The sequence below is a fragment of the Montipora capricornis genome, chromosome 10 (assembly GCF_036669925.1).
Source record: "Montipora capricornis isolate CH-2021 chromosome 10, ASM3666992v2, whole genome shotgun sequence".
Taxonomy (NCBI): domain Eukaryota; kingdom Metazoa; phylum Cnidaria; class Anthozoa; order Scleractinia; family Acroporidae; genus Montipora; species Montipora capricornis.
Genome location: NC_090892.1, coordinates 62775761 through 62796133, shown reverse-complemented (window position 1 = coordinate 62796133; position 20373 = coordinate 62775761). Strand labels below are relative to the sequence as shown.

The window sequence follows — 20373 nt, the reverse complement described above, 5'->3', positions numbered from 1 at the left end:
GTGGAGGTGGCTAGTGGTGGATATTTACCGAGCCGCGAAGGGGCGAGGTAAATATCCAACGCTAGCCACCGACATTGAGGTGAATAGTTGTTTTAGTATTTACTAAAACAGTGAGATAATATACACCACAAAAAATTAATTTGGATGTTTTCTTCACTTGTCACGGATGCAAATCGGGACGCCATTTTTTCCTGAGTTGCTCGGAGGTAAAAAGCATAGGATATCCGGAGTTTGACGAGCCAATCAGCGCGCGAGTTCAACGCTATCCACTGTTTTTCTGTTTTTGTATATATTAACAAAGGATATCCGGAGTTTGAGGAGCCAATCAGAGCGCGCTTTGAACACTATCTACTGTTTTAGTATATACTAAAGAGAAATACACCATAGCCGCTTAATAGGATTCGGATTGGACTAGCACGCACGCTGTGTTATAATGGATATTATTATTGGTTGCGGAAACGAAATCCATCTAAGTTCTTTAAATCTCCTTGCAAAAAACGATCTCGATATATGTTTAAATAAAAGGGATGAAGAAGGATGCATTCTGTTGGAATCTTTTGTAACCAAGAAACTTCCTCTCACCGCCATCCAGATGTGAAGATCCTTGTCCAGTCAAATAAGGAAAGGTGAGCTACCTTTTTCTTTTCTCTGCTTTTATTCTTTTGCCACATGGCAGAATTTAATTGATTACTTTATTAATTGTAGCAACTATAAATAACCTAAAATAACTTTCAAAAAATGCTCTCAAAGGTTGCTGCCAAATCAATCTCAAACTAATACGTCTCACGTGATCTGCAAGAATTGTTTTTCTGCAAAAAATGTAAGTGAAAATGAGTTGACGGGATGTCATGCAACGAATATGTAACGCAATGGTTCTGTTGACATACGGGTGTCCTCTCTAGGAATTTAGGGAGTTTAAAGGGAGCTTAAGCAACGACAACGGCGACGGCAACGAGATCGTCACGAATTTGCATATTTAGTGGTTAAAAACAATAGCTTCGCACGCCCTGCACGTGCGTTTTTCACTTTTGTCCATTTCGTTGCCGTCGTCAGCAAAACAACAACGTGAAATAGCCAAGTTTTTGGTTTTATGAAGAACGTCAGCACTTGAGGATGAATTTTCATTTTCTCTCCTAAAATGGAGTGCCGTTCCGACTGGTGTCATCTTTGAGGAATCACTACACCCTTGTCATATTAAAAACGTTGAAATAGTCACGAAGCGATTAAAATAACGCAAATTTATATTTTGAGATGACGTTCTCGTTGCCGTCGCCGTTGTCATTGCTTAAGCTCCCTATTTTGAATGAGATCGTGACGTGACAACATCTATAACGTTCTGGGTAAGAGGTTAGGGTTAACAATGTAGTTTTCACAGGAAAACGGTATTAGCTATGTGGGGAGGTCTTGCTAATGAAATAAGCCATTCATAACGTGAAGGCCCAATGGTTACACTTAAGAAAAAACAGGGTGCGGTGCCGTTACAAAATCGGTACGGACCACACATCTTTGCTGCGTAAACTATCCGTTCCATGTTTTTATTAAATGCAGCCGGACCTGCTTTTTTGGATTTTGGGGCCATAGGCGGACATACATACAAATTTTATCGAACCTCCACAAAGGGGCTTTTAAGGACATGGCCGCAATACGGAGAAAAACCGAGTCTGGCCCCCTTTTTGCAGGTCAAGAGCGCTGTGTAAACGTGTCTCCGCTCCAACTCAAATAAAAATCTGGTCTGGATTTCGAAAATCGGCAGTGTAAACAGAGTGGCAAAAACTGGGCCTTGAGGCCAATTTTATGACCATGATGAGCCAAACCAAATCCAGGTGATCTGGTGACGTAATTTGGAGGACTGGGAAGAAAAATTTTAACGCCGTATCCCACAACCGCGCGCGGCCTTAGGTGTTGTTTCCAAACTCCCTGCAGTATTTCCATCGCCAAAACTCAACAGATCATTCCGTGTCTACCACATTTCCTGTTACTGAATGAACATTCAAGTAGACCCGACGAACTCTAACCTCGCCTCTGCCATGTTGAATTCGAAAATATGGCCGCGCGCGGTTGTGGGGTGCGGCGTTAAAAATTTTCTCCCCAGTCCTCCGAATTAAGTCACCAGATCACCTGGGTTCTTGGCTGTGTAAACGGTAAAGAAAAAAACCAGGCTTTACAGGCAAGACCACACGTAAAGAAAACTGAGAGGTTAATTTCTTAGAAAAACAAAAGCCGCTTTGGTTTGCGTTGAAGGACCAGTAGTTAGTTACATACCCCCTTAGAATTTATATCTTCCTCGACTACACTCCATGGGAGTGAAAAACTCCGGGAGCACAGGCCTGACTATTTTAAATCAATTCGTTCCAAATCAAATTTAAAGTAGTCAAGCATGTGTTGACATTGAGAGCCTCAGAAAAGGATTCAGCGCCAACGGTACCCATTCTGTTCTGCCTCAAATCCAAAGTAGTCAAGCATGTGTTGAGAGCCTCAGAAAGGGATTTAGCGCCAGCGGTACCAATTTCGTTCTTTCTCAAATCCAATGTAGTCAAGCATGTGTTGACTTTGAGAGCCTCAGAAAGGGATTGAGCGCCAGCGGTACCAATTTCGTTCTTTCTCAAATCCAATGTAGTCAAGCATGTGTTGACTCTAAGAGCCTCAGAAGGGGATTCAGCCTTAGCGGCACCAATTCTGCTTTGATTCAAATTCAAAGTAGTCAAGCATGTGTTGACTTTGAGAGCCTCTGAAAGGAATTCAGCGCCAGCGGTACAAATTTCGTTCTTACTCAAACCCAATGTAGTCAAGCATGTGTTGACTTTGAGAGCCTCAGAAAGGGATTCAGCGTCAGCGGTACCAATTTTGTTCCGAATCAAATTTAAAGCAGTCAAGCATGTTTTGACTTTAAGACCCTCCGAAAGGGACTTAGCGCCAGCATCATGGACTTGATTGCCACTCAAACCCAAAGTAGTCAAACTTGTGTTGACTTTGAGAGCCTCGGAAAGGGATTCAGCGCCAGCAGCACCAATTTTGTTCCAAGACAAATGCAAAATATTCAAGCATGTGTTGACTTTGAGAGCCTCAGAAAGGGATTCAGCGCCAGCAGCACCAATTTCGTTCCAAGACAAATCCAAAATAGTCAAGCATGTGTTGACTTTGAGAGCCTCAGAAAGGGATTCAGCGCCAGCAGCTCCAATTTCGTTCCAAGACAAATCCAAAGTAGTCAAGCATGTGTTGACTTTGAGAGCCTCAGAAAGGGATTTAGCGCCAGCGTCATTAACGTTGTTGTTACTAAAATTTAAAGAAGTCAAGCATGTGTTGACTCTGAGAGCCTCTGAAAGGAATTCAGTGCCAGCGGTACCAATTTCGTTCTCACTCAAATCCGATGTAGTCAAGCATGTGTTGACTTTGAGAGCCTCAGAAAGGGATTCAGCGCCAGCGTCATTAACGTCGTTGTTACTGAAATTTAAAGTACTCAAGCATGTGTTGACTTTGAAAATTTCACATAAAAGGTTCGCACGATCGGATGGAATAGGTATGGCGAGATCTTTAACAAGAAAGTTCTGTCCAAAGGACTGAAGTAACTTAGACTGAAGGTTCTCTCCAGGACATTTGCATTCCAATATACAATCAAGTGCTAAGTCTAAAATTTCTTTTTTGGGATTCATGATTCCCATATTGGACGAAATTGGAAGCTCTGCTATACTCCTTACCAACGAAACTGTCATCTCTTCAGATCTTGCGGACAAAATACCACTCATGAATAAAAGCACTTGTTTCAGTTCATTCGTGTCCCATACATCGGTCACTACTGATTTACAATTTGTGTCTCCATCAAGGATCTGATAAGCAAGATAAAAGCCAGCAAAGAACTCTTGAAAGGTCTTGTGAAGAAAGCAAAAGCGCGAGGAAGGTTTTCTCTTGCTGCCACCGGTCTGGATCGAAAGAAACCCAAACTTGATCAAATTACTGGAACTGCCTCTAACTCTTTTTCCTACTTTCCCAACCGCGAGAAAACCGCGGTAAATCAGCCATCGCCAAAATATGTTTTTTTTTTCTCAAAAAATATTTAAAGTTAGGGGGAAAAAAATACATCATTTTAAAGCTAAGAAAATAAGCTTTCCAACAGCATATAACTTATTTACAGACAACTGAAACATTTTATAAAAGCGAAAGTTGAACGAAAAAATTTAAGAAAAACAACAGTAAAATATGTTTTCCAGACAAAATTTGGTCATTTTAGCGTTGATTACGAATTTTTGGATGCAAAACTAAAATTTTTTGCAATTTATCTGCTTTCTTGGACATAAATTCGACCGAAAACTGATGAGGCACGAATATTTTTAGATTTTTAGGAATAATAGATAACGTGGATTCAATGCGTAATGTGATAATGCGATAAAAGTGTCAAATTTGCGACCCATTGCTAACGGCAACGGAAGCGATCGCATTACGAATAATTAACCTCTGTTGCCAAAAACCACCCAAATAACCGGTCAGTGTAAAACGCAGACTGCAGAATGCAGACTGCAGACCAGGGATAAAATGCAGACTGTAGACTGCAGACTGCGGGTTAATAAAATAATAATGAAAAAAGAGTTATAAGAGTGTTAGTAGCCGTTTGTACTTTCACACTGAAACCCCAACACAGCTCCCATCGCTTTGGTTGCCCCACCGCATGTTTTAAATCCGGATTTTCATCGAACTCTGTAAGAATTGAAGCTGTTTGAATCCTTGTTGGTGTTGGAAAAATGATAGTTTCGTTAAGTGAGTTGCTTTTAGGCAAAGAAGTCACCACCCCGTAATTCAACTGTCCATTTTGCTGCACTGAACAAAGTAATCGAGTAATTACCCAATAACTCAATTTATTTTGACACGCATGGCTACAATACCAATTAACAAAGACAGAGATAACGTGGATTTGCAACCATTTAACGTTTCAATTCAGTCGGCTTAAGCCAGTATGACTGAGGTGTAAAAATTTCTTATTAGGATCCTTTCATTCGCTTTCGTGTACGTTATGTTTATCCTTTAGTTCACAAGTTCGTTTGTTTTGCATCTGGAAGATGTAATTTTCAATTATAAGCTCTCCCTAGGGGTTATCACGCATAGCTTAACCAATGAAATCCCCGCGTCCTAATTGCTCGGAATACATGAAATTCTTTGTGCATTTCGTTGCACCGAAAAAAGACAACCGAGATTATTCAGGTATTCGAAGTAATAATTGTTGGTTTTTCGATCGATTGCCCTCGATATTCCGGTGTGACAAATAATTTGGAACATTGCAATGCATCTGGAAGCGCAAAAACAAAGCACAGATGATTTCAACGCGTACGATCGCATCCCGAAAAGGTGCAGCGACCTGCAGTCATGAGTTTTTGACAGATGTAAAACAGGATTGTCTTTCAAACAATCTTTATTTTATCCTTATGACTCGTTTTTTTATTATTATATTTATTTTACCCTCAGTCTGCATTTTACCCCCAGTCTGCAGTCTGCAGTCTGCGTTTTACACTGACCGCCCAAATAACCGATTTTTCGACGGAAAATTCATCCCAGAGGATAAAACTATTCACTGAAAATGTAATAAAGGTAAATATGTTCGAGCGAAAGCGAAAACAAGCGAATATTTTAACGGAAAACATAATAATGTGAGATCAAAGGAACATGTGGTGAAGACACGCAATTGCGGCATCGCTTCGACAATAATCTTACCTTTTCAGCGATTTTAACGCTTGAAATTCCATTCAATCCACCTGGTCAAGTCTTTGAATTCACTATTATCGCTGCCCTGCGAATCTTCAGTGTTCTACATAACAGCACACTTGGTAAAAGACGGCTCGACGGGCGACAGATTGTTGTCGATGTTGTCGCCTGTCTTGTTCAGTATCCAATTGATTTGCCATTATTGAGCTTCATAAGGGTATATTTTGTTCAAAGATCCACTAAAACGCCATTCGCGCTACATGACTTTCGACGCCATTGCCGTTTAAGTTAATCGTTATAATGCGTCCACCAGAGAAATCTACGCATTTCCCACTACCCTCTCGATCCTAAGAAAATACGCGCGGCAGGGCTCTATGCACGAAGACACCACTTAGCAGGGGAGTGACAGGCAAGACTTTTACCGACACGGAAAAAAATAAAAATAAAAAAATAAAACGGAGAAATTCTACCCATTTTCCAACTGGGTTTGCCATACGGCAACCCAGTAATAAAATTAAAGCTGCCTTTTTTTTTTTTTTTTGAATGCTGGTTAAACTGTGGCCGGAACCACTAGTGCAGTCACCGATTGACACATAAATCAATTCTAGTATATTCTTGAGCTCAAATTTAGACGTTTCTGTATGTGAGATTATCTTCAAAGAAAAAGGAGGCCCAAAATAGGAATGTTGACACTTCGACTGCTGACATTCCAGCCTGCGCAGCTGGCGAAATGTTTTATCGCAGGCTCACATTAACACTCGCGAGCCGCGACTGGCATGGCGACTAGTAGTGTTGAAATCCCTCTCGTGCGTGTTTAAATAATCCCGAGTTAAAATATCCCAACAGCTACGCAGGCTACCGACATTCCGGCCGGCAAATAAAGCGGAAACAATCATCAGAGCCATTTTACAATTACGTGCAATTATAGGAGTGTAACTGAAGTGAAGCGAAGCTATAACTGATAAGTAAATCTCTTCATTTATTTAATTAATGACCGGGCCATCTTATTTACAGCATTCGAGATTTCTGTCCTAAAGCAATGCACACGTTTACACAGCACGTACTGTTCATGGCCGAATCTCCCAGTCACCTCTGGTAAACAATTCTCATCGCAAAACCCACCTTCATCTCCTTCCAGTTGTAAACTCGTTCGAAGTTTAGAAAATTGCGTGCGCTGACGCAACTTTCCTGGGAATCCAGCCTACCCAGGGGATTTGACTTGATCTCCTCTCCCGTGGCTGGGGAATAGTAGGAAATTTCGCAAACGATGACTACCGTACCGCTCAGGTTGTCGAAACGTCAGTCAATATCATCTCAAACAATCCTTCTCAGGACTACACTACCCGGACGATGTACTTAACTTAATCTTTAAAACAATGTTCCTTGTTTTTCTTCTGGTTTGTGTACCAAAATCAGAATCAAAATAACAATAACATTATTATAGTTTCATTTAGCAAATCAAGACTGTCAACGTACAGTAATTTTGATGCTATTTAATTCAATTTGGGCCTTACAATACGATCAGATTTGGTTCTTATAACGGAAGGAAAAAAGATACCAGTGCTTCAAAGGAACCTGACACGAGCAAAGCTGTCTCCAGCTTCTTGTTAAATTTAATCTGGGCACCAATGATACTTCTCAAATTAAGGTGTAATTGGCTACAGCAGGACACATTTCGCCCGTAAGAAAAAAAATGAAATATGAAACTTTTGCCAAATCCTTTGGGAAGGACCGCCAAAATATTATTTTCATTTAGTAGTGGTTTTACGTCTTTCTGCTCTTATTTCAGAACACCAGAAATGTTGCTACGCTCACTACACTTAATGCTCTTGTTAAATTTGGTACGCTTGCTACACTAGCAGCAGTATCTGCGAGTGATCCGCTCAACGTAGATGGCGAATGAAGCAACTGTGTACATTTGTTACACGACTTGTTACGTTTCACACTTGTTCACGAGTCTCATACTCTTCTTTGACTTGCTGTACTTATTAGTGTTCTTTGGATTGCATTTCTAAATCGTTTATCACTCATGAGGTATAGCTTGAACAGAAAGAAAAACATAAAATGTAATCAAACAGTCGCAGAGCCTCTTCGCCAAGTTGCTGTTTGACTCGAATAAAGACCCAAGACGTGGGAACTCGAAAGTGTGGACACAGCGCAAAAGGAACACGATGTGTAGATGTCGCGAAGAAACTGGATTCTCCGAATACTACTCTAAGTATGCTGGTTTCTCTGAACGTATAATGTTGTAAGCGGGGCTATAAACAAAACACCTTTTCTTTCATTTCTTAGGAGGCAGGTGACGTAAATATTGAGACTGTCGACCATGCCTCGAAGTTGGTGACATTGTTATTATGGATAATTTATCTTTTCATGATTTTGAAGGAGGAGAGATTTTAGAGGAATGGTTTGTTACCATGGGAATTGTTATATACACCCTCATATTCTCCAGATCTTAACCCAATAGAGCTTTCTTTTAACAAACGTAAATCTGAATTGAATGGTAACTTGAAGGAAATTGTTCATTCCAATATTAATTTAGCAATAGCAGAAGCAGTTGAGGGTTAGTACGCAGTTATTACAACGGCTCTCGCGATTGGTTCAGAAAACAATGGACACAAAGAAAAATACAAAAGAAACAATACACCTAACTCTAAAAACAATAGAGCTGCGTCCTAAAGGGATCCAAGGAAATTAGAGGTTGTAAAGAGCTGCGTCCTGGGCGTAGTTGAGACTATCAAAGCACGAGATATGGCTGGATTTACGAAGCTATATATTACTTCTTTGTATGAGGACTGTACATCATTGATCACGGTCATAAGAAATTTTTTCTTGAATTTTTAAATGTAAATGAAGAAGTTCAAGTTCACGTTTCCCTGAGAACATTTTAAGCAGACACGTATTAGTGGTGGCCGATGGACATACCACGGCGAAACGAGAATAAATTCTTGCAAAAAACATACATATTGCCAGTGTACGTGCCACTGAGTTCAGTGTTGTTTTACATTTCACACGCCCTTCAATTTCATGGCGCAGAGGTTAGTAAAATTACCTCTGATGATTTTACAGTCGAAAATGATCTTCCCGTTGTGTTTATCATTACAATCGCATTAATGTGAAAATAATATAACGAAAGTCTTCATTTCAGCTATGACGAGTTGCTGATAAGTATAAAGATGCTGCTTCATATTCACAGGCATTACTCGACTCCTGTTTAGTACTAATGGCCCTCTTGAATTCTACTGTTTCCTTGCTGTTTGTACTTGTACAGTAGTACAGGTTGCAGTACATGCGGCTACGCGGATGGGGAGGATATTGCGTGGAATACACGCTTGTGGGTGGGTAACCCATTGCCCCTACTGCTACAGGGACATGGACGCCCGAAGGAAAAACTGCTGGGTGTATAGGTGACAAGAAGTTATAAGGGTGACTAGTGTTGACGCTATTTTCGCTTGTAGACTGTTCCAAGAGAAGGCTTTCCCTGATGAACATTGCTAACTGCTCAGCCTCCTTCCCCTTATTTCTTGGAGCAGTATACAAAATTTGTGAAGACAGCTTCTAAGCACTATGACTGCTACATGCATGTCTATTACTGGGAAATTCTATACCATGTCGCTCAAGGGACGTCTTTGCTGGATTTTTACGCCTGCGGCTGCCGCTCTGCTTTCACTTAGAAAATGCAAGACTACCCGAATTATTGTCAGTAAGAGCTTTCTCTGAAACGTTTACGATGTCTTGTTTCCTAGGCCACAGTCTTTTCCCTCTAAAGTTCTTCTCTCAGTATTCCTCCACGAGATAAACATGTTTAAGTAATAATGACAAGTTTTTGTTGCCGTTCACAAGGTATGCCGCCTTGTTCACTTTTGGAACAAATCACTTTCAATGCGGCTTTGTACTTTGTCTTTCATCCTTCTACGGCACTTTTTTTACTTTCAAATTCTTCGACTAACTTGTTAAGCTCACTTTGATGTCTCTTGATTTGACAACGCATTTCTTTCATATTGAGTTCACCAGGATGAAATTTTTTCTCTCCACACTGCAAGACAAATGAGTATTTTCCGTACTCGCACTTACGCGCAGAGTGTCCTACAAGCAAATGGCAATTTTTGCAAATATTTCCATCTCGAGGATCAGACCTCTTTCTAGAGGGGAAAGGAACGGTTTAGGGAGCAGGGAGAAACGGCCAAAAAAATTGTGGGACGAGGGATAAAGTACGCGCAAAACTATGGAGACGAGAGAACCAGCACGAAAAGGGAAAGGGAGAATATCTTGAAAACATAAACATGACACGAGTCTTTACGCTTTACCGAATAGATCTGGATAGACGTTAATATAACTGTACAGATTTGTTCCCCGCTTCCCTGTTAGCAGGGGTCACTTTTCTTTTGCGTCCACTGGGCTGACGAGTACGAGAAAAGAATCCTCTACCATGGGTCGAAACTCACTTTGATCCAACCGCTGTCCACAACCTTAGACGGCACTCTACGAAACGCATGCCCCATGATATGTTTGCTGACTGTGACTTGAGCCCGCTGTGTCCCGTGCATTCCTTTACAGCAATTACATGAGCCCACACAACATGAAGTATCATGTGCGGATTCGGTCGCTAAGTAGCCGCTGCGCATGCTCAACACAACGAATTTCAGCCCATGGCAGGGGTCTCTTTTCCTGTACTCTTCAGCCCGGCGAAAGCAAAAGAAAAGAGACTTTTGCTACCAGGGAAGTTCCCCGCTGGACCCGCTAAACAATTATATCGAAGAGAACACTGGGTAGACCCTGGGTATCCAATGCTTTTTAAGCCCGTAAGCTCCGGTGTTTGCGGTATTTTCAATGTTCTTTTAGCGCTTCAAGCTAGTAAATTCTCGCTTCATTGTTTGGCCATTGCAATATATTCTGTTTAACCGTACGTGAGATTTAGATGCCACGTCGGAAAATCGTGAGACCTCAAGAAAGTGTTCGTCGAAACGTGACATTTTGGAGACTTAGGTCTTTGGAGGGTATATGTGTCCCTTCCGTATGCTTTTTGTGTCTTCTGTGTCGATTCAGACATCAGCGTCATAGCAAGGCCACGGTGAGTACAAAATGTTTTCTGTCTTCTTTGCACTGCATGTGAACTAGGTTTTCAGAAATGTACAGCAATAAACTGAAATGCCCATTGAACACTGAGTAAGACAATACATCAAATCAATACAATAAAAACGCATGAGGCTGTTAGTTTGGAAATGCCACAAAGGTAGAGTACATCATAAAAAGGTAAGCTGGTACTGTAGTCTGCAGGTATTCAAGGTTTTCAGAAACCAAAGTTCTTTAATAAAGTCACAACATCGGAAAGAATTTAGACTGCAAATTTAGTGTTACTTTACGTACTGATCAGGGTGAGAGGTAAAATTCAGGGAGGAGGCAGAAAAATGAGTTTAAAAATACGAAGATAAGATATTTACCTAACCTTTCCTCTCCTCTCTTTCTAGTTTGATTTCAGTTTCGTGTACTTTCCCCCTTAGTGGTTGAATCTAGGACCTTTTCTGTTCTATGCCTACTTCACTTTTGATGATCTACCTTTCAAGAGAAGTTCTTTCTTTGCATAAAGGCTTGACATTGTCATCCGCACGCGTTTCAATCGATGATTTCTGTGGCCTTTGTGCAATCTTTCTCACCCCTATCAATGCAATTAAGGATATAGTTCTTCAGAGAAACCCGGGCTGTGGCGCGTCCTTCAGTAGAGCTAGATTAGGGAGCTTAAAGGGGAATCCCTCGAGTGTTAGGGCCGCGCGCGAGCTGGGCACCAGTATGGCGCGTAAAGCCTGAATCGCGCGTGTTTTTCTCATTTTTGTGACGTCAGTGTGACCAAATCTGTAAAATTAACTGTTCATTTTCTCGCGTTTCCTTCTGTAAACGTTTTTTTGAAAATTGGCTCAGTTCTAACCACTTACAGTTTCTATCAAATACCCAAAATTTGTTAAAATCTGTCAGAGCTAATCGAATGTATTTAAAATAAAAGAACAAACTACAGAATATTGCCAAAACCGTCAGAACGACCTTGACTTTTTACCACTTAATAATGTCAGGCAATATCACTTGCATTATGTGGCAAAGAATAAGAACATTTCCCAGAAGAAAAGCATAATTATGAGCATGGTAACGGCCATAATCTAACAATTGACACCAAAAAAAAAAATAGTAAGCCCTCTTATATCGGTACCCGTACTGGTAAATCTCTACGGGAGAACTTTAAGAGAAATTAACTAGTAAATCATTCTCACCGCATACAATAGCCCTGGTACGGGAGGATACCCGCGACTAACAGGGAAAAAGGCATGTGAAATGTGGGATACAGCATCAACCGCCAGCAGGTTAGGTGGGAGGGGCAAAACTTTACCGTGACTTCACCGAAATCCGTTGAACTGACCACGAGGCGACTAAAATTGTGATATTTGAAGTGGAGGCCGCAATGCATTATATTACTAGCGCGCAGGTAGAGAACGCTGGAATTTGAAGAAGTTGAGCCTTTCCCGTGCAACAGGATAATTATATAATTATATAATAATTATATATGCAGTGAGAATAGGTTTCCTTTTGTAACTCGTGCCCAGTAGAACAGGTATTCGCAAATACTCTGGGGAGCCACCTTAAGCACGTGCGGTTTTTAGACGCGGACGGCAACCGGAAGAGAACATTCCGGAAGCCAGGACAGAGGTGTCTCCCAGAATTTTATACTAACTATCTCTATTGGAGAAAAGATACTTAATAGTGTGAAGACAAGTTAAAAGGAAAAACAGCTCACTTCCGGTTGCCGTTTGAGTCTCAAAAACGCGCGTGCTTAAGCTCGCTAAAAAAAACGCGGGTAGTTCAGCTTCCTTACGACTAGATGGATCAGTTGTCTCAGCAGGTTTCGTTTTCACAGAAGGTGAAGAGCCCTAGAATACTTCGCTTGAGTCGCTGAATGACTATTCCTACGATTAGTTGAGATGTCGAAATTGGCAATTCTCAGGCTAATTGGATCGTTATTCAAAACTAAATAGATGATTACCATTTAGCCAAAGAATCCCAAAATTTCGGTTTGACGTCAAATGGAAAGGCTATTTTCCGGGAAATCTCTCCGGAAATTGCGTCCTAGCTAAACGCACAAGAGTCTCCAGGAGCTCAATAGGCTCGAATGGGTCGAAAAGAGACGGCGAACGGTTCAGATGCCTTCTCAGGGCCGCCAGCGCATCTGCGCACTCTCACCAGCGTTTTCTTGCTCCAGTAGTTTGATCTTATTTTCCAATCTCTGAATACGGTCATCCGGCTATATAGGGAAGAGGGGTATGAAGAATGTAAACCCTGAGATACATACTAGGGCCCGAGTAAGCCATAAGTTACTTGTTATAACGCACAAAACTGTGCCACAGCTCTCCAGGCTGATGGTTATCCGAGCATAGCAGACTAACCAAATTATCCACAGCTCTCCAGGCTGCTGGCTCTCTGGGCCATACTCAAAACCAGGTCACAGTTCTCCAGGCTGTTGGCTCCCCAGGCCATACCCCAAAAATCGTGTAACAGCTCTCCAGGCTATGCTAAAATATATGACATTAAACAAACGTTCTAGGCGCTCACCGAAGTTCGCAACATAGACTGGATGAACATAAAACTACAACAAACTTGAGAAACAAATAAAATAAATATATCGCGGTGAAAGGGGCAAAGAGACAAACGGTCTCAAAGGAAAAGAAAGAACAAAATATGCAAAGAAGGCGATCCCAAATAAAGAACGCGCCCCGTGGAGGTGAAAGTTGTATAATAGCGAACTAATAGCACAATAAGACTGACGGTGCAGAAAATACACAAGGGAATCGCACCGCACCCAACCAAGCCGAAAGGCGGCGATAAAATAAATAGAAAACCAAACAAAAAAAACCGAAATTTGGTTTTATCAACGGAGTTGATAATGTAAATTGGCCACCGTACAGAGATTCTAAAAGCTGACGTTTCGAGCGTTAGCCCTTCGTCAGAGCGAATCCGAATTTGGATTCGCTCTGACGAAGGGCTAACGCTCGAAACGTCAGCTTTTAGAATCTCTGTACGGTGGCCAATTTACATTATCAACTCCGTTGATAAAACCAAATTTTTGTATACTACTTCCCCACCGACGCAGCACCACAGTTTCTTTAGAAACTACGCCTTCATTCAAAAAAAACCGAAGCGAGCAAAAAGTTATAAAAGCCGAGGAAAAACCTACATAAAAATACCTAGGTCGAAAATGACGAGCAGTAAAAAAGATCGGGCATGGAAACACGTGAAAACGGGCAAACTAGGCAAAGGAACGGCAAAAAACGTGCATCTGAACCCTAGCTGCCTAAACCTAAACGTTAAGGAAGATTTACAACAGAAGTGAAAAATTACCTCTTGTTCGACCCTAGGGGCCGGAGCAACTACAGCAGGTTCGGGAGCAGGTGCAGCTAAAGGCGCAGGTTCAAGAGCAGGCGCCGCCAGAGCTGGTAGCGGAGGTAAAGCAGGTTCGGCGTCGGACATGAGCGAAACCTTACCGTGACTTTCACCGAACTCCGTTGAACTGACCACCAGGCGACCAAAAATTGTGATATTTGAAGTGGAGGCCGCAATGCATTATAGACTACTTTAATAAATGGCGACCACTTTTTCATTCTTTTGTTTTACTGTTAATTAGACCTACTGCCCTCATTTTGAAACAAATATTCTTTTGAAACTTGCTAGAAAGGCTTATTAGCATTAAAACAAAAGAATATTTTATTTGGCCGCCATTATGAAAGAGGTCTATATTACTAGCGCGCAGGTAGAGAACGCTGGAATTTAAAGAACTTGAGCCTTTCCCGTGCAACAGGATAATTATATATGCAGTGAGAATAGGTTTCCTTTTGTAACTCGTGCCCAGTAGAACGGGTATTCGCAAATACTCTGGGGAGCCACCTTAAGCACGTGCGGCTTTTAGACGCGGAAGGGGGACTGGAAGAGAACATTCCGGGAGCCAGGACAGAGGTGTCTCCCAGAATTTTATACTATCTCTATTGGACGAAAAGATACTTAATTGTGTGAAGACAAGTTAAAAGGGAAAACAGCCCACTTCCGGTTGCTGTTTGCGTCTCAAAAACGCGCGTGCCTCAGCTCGCTAAAAAAAACGAGGGTAGTTCAGCTTCCTTATGACTAGATGGATCAGGTCTCTCAGGAGGTAACTTGGCGCGTTTTTGAGACGCAAACGGCAACCGGAAGTGAGCTGTTTTCCCTTTTAACTTGTCTTCACACAACCACATTGGTATCTTTTCTCCATTAGACATTTAATTAATTAGAACGGGTATTCGCAAATACTCTAGGTATCCACCTTTCCTTAAGCACTTCCGTTTTTGAGACGCGGACGGAAACCGGAAGAGAACATTTATTTGCCCCTTCGCGGCTACGCGCGAAAAAAATTAATACAGAAGGTGAAGGCCATACCTTAAGGGAAAAATAATGCCGGAATGTGTCGACTTCCAATTGCATTTCCGACTCCATAGTTGCTTCGCGCGTGAACCTGCCTGCACTCAATGTAAAACTTGAAAACATGATCGTTTGGCGCCAAAAACGTTATCAATTTCGTGACCTGAGTCCGCAAACGTTTCATTGGTCAAACGTGACAGGTATGAGACTAAACCGTTAACGTAAAGGTAAAACTACATGCAAAATTAGTCACACTTTAAGGATGAACGCAAATGGTGGTAATAAAATTTGGCGCAGAGTTTTGGAAATCAAAATAGCTGTGAGGTTGATCGGCTGGATAGGCCAGACTCTTTACAACGTTCAACAGTGAAAAAAATATAATTCATTTAACTTTAATGAAAAGAACGACTTCCTACAGTTTAAAGGTAATATTAATACTGATTGAATTACTGCTCTTACATCAAAGAAATTATTTTCTTATAGAAAATGCTATCGAGGGACACCTCATCTTAGGGTGAATCTTTAAATAAATAGAGGACTTGATTCACTTCTTGAGAGACTGAAGAGAAGGAATCATTTTTGACGAGATACATAGGAATTAAAGAGTTGAACACCAGTATTCCATTTTGGTTAGTGTTAGTGTGTTTCAGGAATAACCGGTTCTGATTGCTTGATTGACGAGTTGAATTAAAATGAGTAGAAGCCCATGCCTTCAAAACGAACATTGAAAAAGCTAGAGGAGAACACATACCTACAATATAAACACATTTACAACACTGCACGGATAAATTTCGTGATGTCACCATATTTTCAGATAAAATGTAACTCGGCTTTTTTTATCAAATTTACAATTCTAGTCTTTTATTTAGGAGACCAGCGAGGTCTTCGAGTTCATACTTTACCGGTGTGGTTGGAACGGCCGACCCGGGTTGAAACTTGTTGGTTGTTCTGCGTGTAAGAATTACCCCTGAAACGCTGGATACACCTGATACGCTTGATATTCTTGATACGCCAGACACCCCTAATACGCTTGCTGCACTTGACAGAGCCTTAGAAAGGAATTTATCACCCGACTCTGGGAGAATACTTTATTTAAACCCAAGAGTGCGTTCGATTGACCGTATTCCGGAATAAGAATACGTGGAGTGATATTTTAAAATGGTATGTCTGGCGTTTTGAAGCAACAAGGATAATAAACATATGTTTAAAATGGCATTTGAGCAGATGTTTTACTATAGAAACATATTTGTATTCTCAGTATTGCACTGGAACTAACTTGCAATGGAGGCTAATACGGGGAAATATATGAAACATGTAATGACTGGTCCCGAGGGAAATTTTGTTTCCGGAGAATCTCAATGTTTCCCCGAGATTCGAGGGAAAAAAAATTAAATCATTAAGTGATTTGTCATATAGCAAAAAAAGGAAAAAGAAAAACGTGCAACGGCAAAAGAAACAGCGGTCGTTGGTCACTAGGGAGCTTAAGCACGCGCGTTTTGAGCTTAAGCGGTCGTTGGTCAATTACCCTCTCACGTCATAGACGCTGTCGGGAAAAAATTCCTGCTCTATAACAATAAAACGTATTTGCATTTGAAAAGATTTCCCCGCATGAGCTTCCATTGCAAGCTAGTTCGAGTCCAATACTGAGAATACGAATATGGTCTATTTTAACAAGAATCTCCACAAAAACAAAGGATTTTATTTTATTTTTACCTTCTATTCAATGTATTCTTCTCCTGGAATACGGTCAATCGAAATACCCCCTACTCAAATGCAAAGTAGTCAAGCATGTGTTGACTTTGAGAGCCTCAGAAAGGGATTCAGCGCCAGCGACACCAATTTCGTTGTCTGTCAAATACAAAGTAGACAAGCATGTGTTGACTTTGAGAGCCTCAGAAAGGGATTCAGCGCCAGCGGCACCAATTTTGTTCCAACTCAAATCCAAAGTAGTCAAGCATGTGTTGACTTTAAGAGCCTCAGAAAGGGATTCAGCGCCAGCGACACCAATTTCGTTGTCTGTCAAATACAAAGTAGACAAGCATGTGTTGACTTTGAGAGCCTCAGAAAGGGATTCAGCGCCAGCGGCACCAATTTTGTTCCAACTCAAATCCAAAGTAGTCAAGCATGTGTTGACTTTGAGAGCCTCAGAAAGGGATTCAGCGCCAGCGACACCAATTTCGTTGTGTGTCAAATACAAAGTAGACAAGCATGTGTTGACTTTGAGAGCCTCAGAAAGGGATTCAGCGCCAGCGGCACCAATTTCGTTGTCACTCAAATGCAAAGTAGTCAAGCATGTGTTGACTTTGAGCGCTTCAGAAAGGGATTCAGCGCCAGCGGCATCAACGTTGTTGTCAGTCAAATACAAACTAGTCAAGCATGTGTTGACTTTGAGAGCCTCAGAAAGGGATTCAGCGCCAGCGGCACCAATTTTGTTCAAATTCAAACGCAAAGTAGTCAAGCATCTGTTGACTTTGAGAGCCTCAGAAAGGGATTCAGCGCCAGCGGCACCAATTTTGTTGCAATTCAAATCCAAAGTAGTCAAGCATGTGTTGACTTTGAGAGCCTCAGAAAGGCACTCAGCGCCAGCGGCACCAATTTTGTTCCAACTCAAATCCAAAGTAGTCAAGCATGTGTTGACTTTGAGAGCCTCAGAAAGGGATTCAGCGCCAGCGTCACCAATTTCGTTCTCTCTCAAATCCAAAGTAGTCAAGCATGTGTTGACTTTGAGAGCCTCAGAAAGGCACTCAGCGCCAGCGGCACCAATTTTGTTCCAACTCAATTCCAAAGTAGTCAAGCATGTGTTGACTTTGAGAGCCTCAGAAAGGGATTCAGCGCCAGCGGCACCAATGTTGTTGGCACTCAAATCCAAAGTAGTCAAGCATGTGTTGACTTTGAGAGCCTCAGAAAGGCACTCAGCGCCAGCGGCACCAATTTTGTTCCAATTCAAATCCAAAGTAGTCAAGCATGTGTTGACTTTGAGAGCCTCAGAAAGGGATTCAGCGCCAGCGGCACCAATTTTGTTGTCTCTCAAATTCAAAATAGTCAAGCATGTGTTGACTTTGAGAGCCTCAGAAAGGGATTCAGCACCAGCGGCACCAATGTCGTTCTCTCTCAAATCCAAAGTAGTCAAACATGTGTTGACTTTGAGAATTTCACAAAAAAGGTTCACATCATCGAATCTACACACGGCGAGATCTTTAACACGAAAGTTCTGTCCAAAGGTCTGAAGTAACTTAGACTGAAGGTTCTCTCTATGACATTTGCATTCCAATATACAATCAAGTGCTAACTCTAAAATTTCTGTTTTGGAATTCATGATTCCCATATTGGACGAACTTGCAAGCTCTGCTATGCTTTTTACCAACGAAACTGTCATCTCTTCAGATCTTGTGGACAAAATACCACTCATGAATAAAAACAATTGTTTCAGTTCATTCATGTTCATTACATCGGTCACTACTGATTTACAATCTGTGTCTCCATCAAGGATCTGATAAGCAAGATAAAGGCCAGCAAAGAACTCTTGAAAGGTCTTGTGAAGAAAGCAAAAGCGCGAGGATGGTTTCCTCTTGCAGCCACCGGTCTGGATCGAAAGAAACCCAAACTTGATCAAATTACTGGAAGTGCCTTTAAATTCATTCTCGTCGAAAAACAACTCTCCTTTACCTAAAGACTGCAACGCCATGCATCCTAACTGCACCAGGTCATCCTTGTAAATTTCCAGTAGGTCAGCATCACTGCCACTCGATGATTGATTTCTCTTTTCATATCTTAACAAAACACATCGCACAATTTCTGTGTACAACTGTGTCCTTTCCGGTGGAAGTACACCCTTGAAATCTTCAATAAGGATGCAAAGTAAAGCTGTATTAAGAGGATTCCGTGTCAACTCTATCAAGTCTCTATTTGCAAACATGTCAAAATCAAGCTGTTTGATTAGCTCATTTGCCAAGTGTTCCATGCCTTTAAAGTACTTAAGAATGTAGCTCTTTGCGTCTTCAGGAGTAAATCCCACAATCTCCCACAGGGTGTCACAGTACCGCCTTACACTCTTACCAGTTTCATGCCGTGATGTGATAACAATGTGGCAATTGGGTAACACTTTACTTTCCAGAAGGTCATTGTACATGTTAACTTTACTGGAATCCACTTCATCAAGTCCATCAAGCACTAACAGAACTTTGGATTGATTTTGTCGAATGAACTTGAAGAACCATTCCTTGTCTTCTTTGTCAATATCAAGAGGAAGAATTTGGTCATCAATGGCCTCCCAAATATCAGTTTTGATATCACGACACCTTAAAAGCAACAGAACGTCAATCTCGGGAAAAGACTTGTCCCATTCTTCTCGTTTCATTGCCCAATCATATGCCAGTTTCTGACAATAAGTCGTCTTTCCCATGCCTGGGTCTCCTTCAATTAAAACAGTCCGTGGCTTTGCACACTCCTTGTGTCCTCTAAAGATAGCTGTCATGTTGGTGATTTCATCAGTCAATGTTCCCCTTGTCTTTTCTTTGCCCAAAATCTTTAGCTTGGTAAAAACATCATCAAGATGAAAGCTAAAGTCATCAAGCCATGGAACAGGAAAAATATTTTTTTCACGAGTACTGTAGAGCTGACGGATCCTTTCTATAAAATTGGCAGAATATGATAAATCTGCAAAAGACAAAAATAAATTTAAAAAAGGTGCTGCCTGCAGTGTTGTTGTTTTTTTTTTTTTGCTTTAACCTCAACCTTATTGTGTTCTTAATTTTGACACCATGGAAGGTCCCGTATTCAGCAATATTTGAAAAACAAATAACACTAGGAAAAAATGTAGTTTGATAGTGAAGCAAATTACTTTTTCCCATTGCAAACTGAACGTCATGAGTTTGAGACTGATCTTTGTGCCTTTCATGCATCCGGGTTCCAAAACCTACATGTATCAAATGGTGAAATACTTCCTTACTTTTCAACACAAGATATCATTTTGTTCAAAAAAAAGTTGTAACAACAAGTCAAGTATCCACTCCAAAAAAGACAATTCTCTCAAGCAGTCTTTATCATATAATATTCTCCCTATCATTGACTGTAATTTGTAATATTAATGGGGAATAACACACATCCCCTGAATGAAAATTTATGCTCTAACAGTTTAACGACAAAAAAATTCCGCTATCCACTTAAGCAACGTGCAGACCTTACTTACTTCATTTCATTCTATATTACTTTTACCATTGTATATTAGATTTACATACTACAAACAAATGTCAGAATAAA

The 20373-nt window shown here is 41.1% G+C and overlaps 2 protein-coding genes across 5 annotated transcripts in view; both read right to left on the bottom strand.

The window, feature by feature from the left end:
• Positions 1-2336: 2336 nt before the first annotated feature.
• On the bottom strand, positions 2337-14196 carry LOC138021151 (NLR family CARD domain-containing protein 3-like). Its single transcript, XM_068868014.1, has 2 exons — positions 14068-14196; positions 2337-3917 (listed from the first exon to the last, which is right to left on the bottom strand). Exons 1-2 carry the CDS (start codon positions 14194-14196, stop codon positions 2337-2339), a joined length of 1710 nt encoding a protein of 569 aa, XP_068724115.1.
• A 1294-nt stretch (positions 14197-15490) lies between these two features.
• LOC138022471 (protein NLRC3-like) overlaps positions 15491-20373 on the bottom strand; it is a 45889-nt gene continuing 41006 nt past the window's right edge. For all 4 annotated transcript variants that reach the window (XM_068869609.1, XM_068869610.1, XM_068869611.1 and 1 more), the window contains one exon: positions 15491-19770. In XM_068869609.1, the coding sequence (XP_068725710.1) occupies positions 16862-19770 (2909 nt within the window). In that variant the 3' untranslated portion in view covers positions 15491-16861. The remainder of the gene's footprint in view (positions 19771-20373) is intronic.

Excerpts from the sequence above, each read along its gene's own strand:
- LOC138021151 (XM_068868014.1), bottom strand. The coding sequence starts at position 14,196 with ATGTCCGACGCCGAACCTGCTTTACCTCCGCTACCAGCTCTGGCGGCG. Across the intron at positions 3,918-14,067 it reads CCCCTAGGGTCGAACAAGAG|ACCGGTGGCAGCAAGAGAAA; the intron begins GTAATTTTTCAC and ends CTTTCGATCCAG.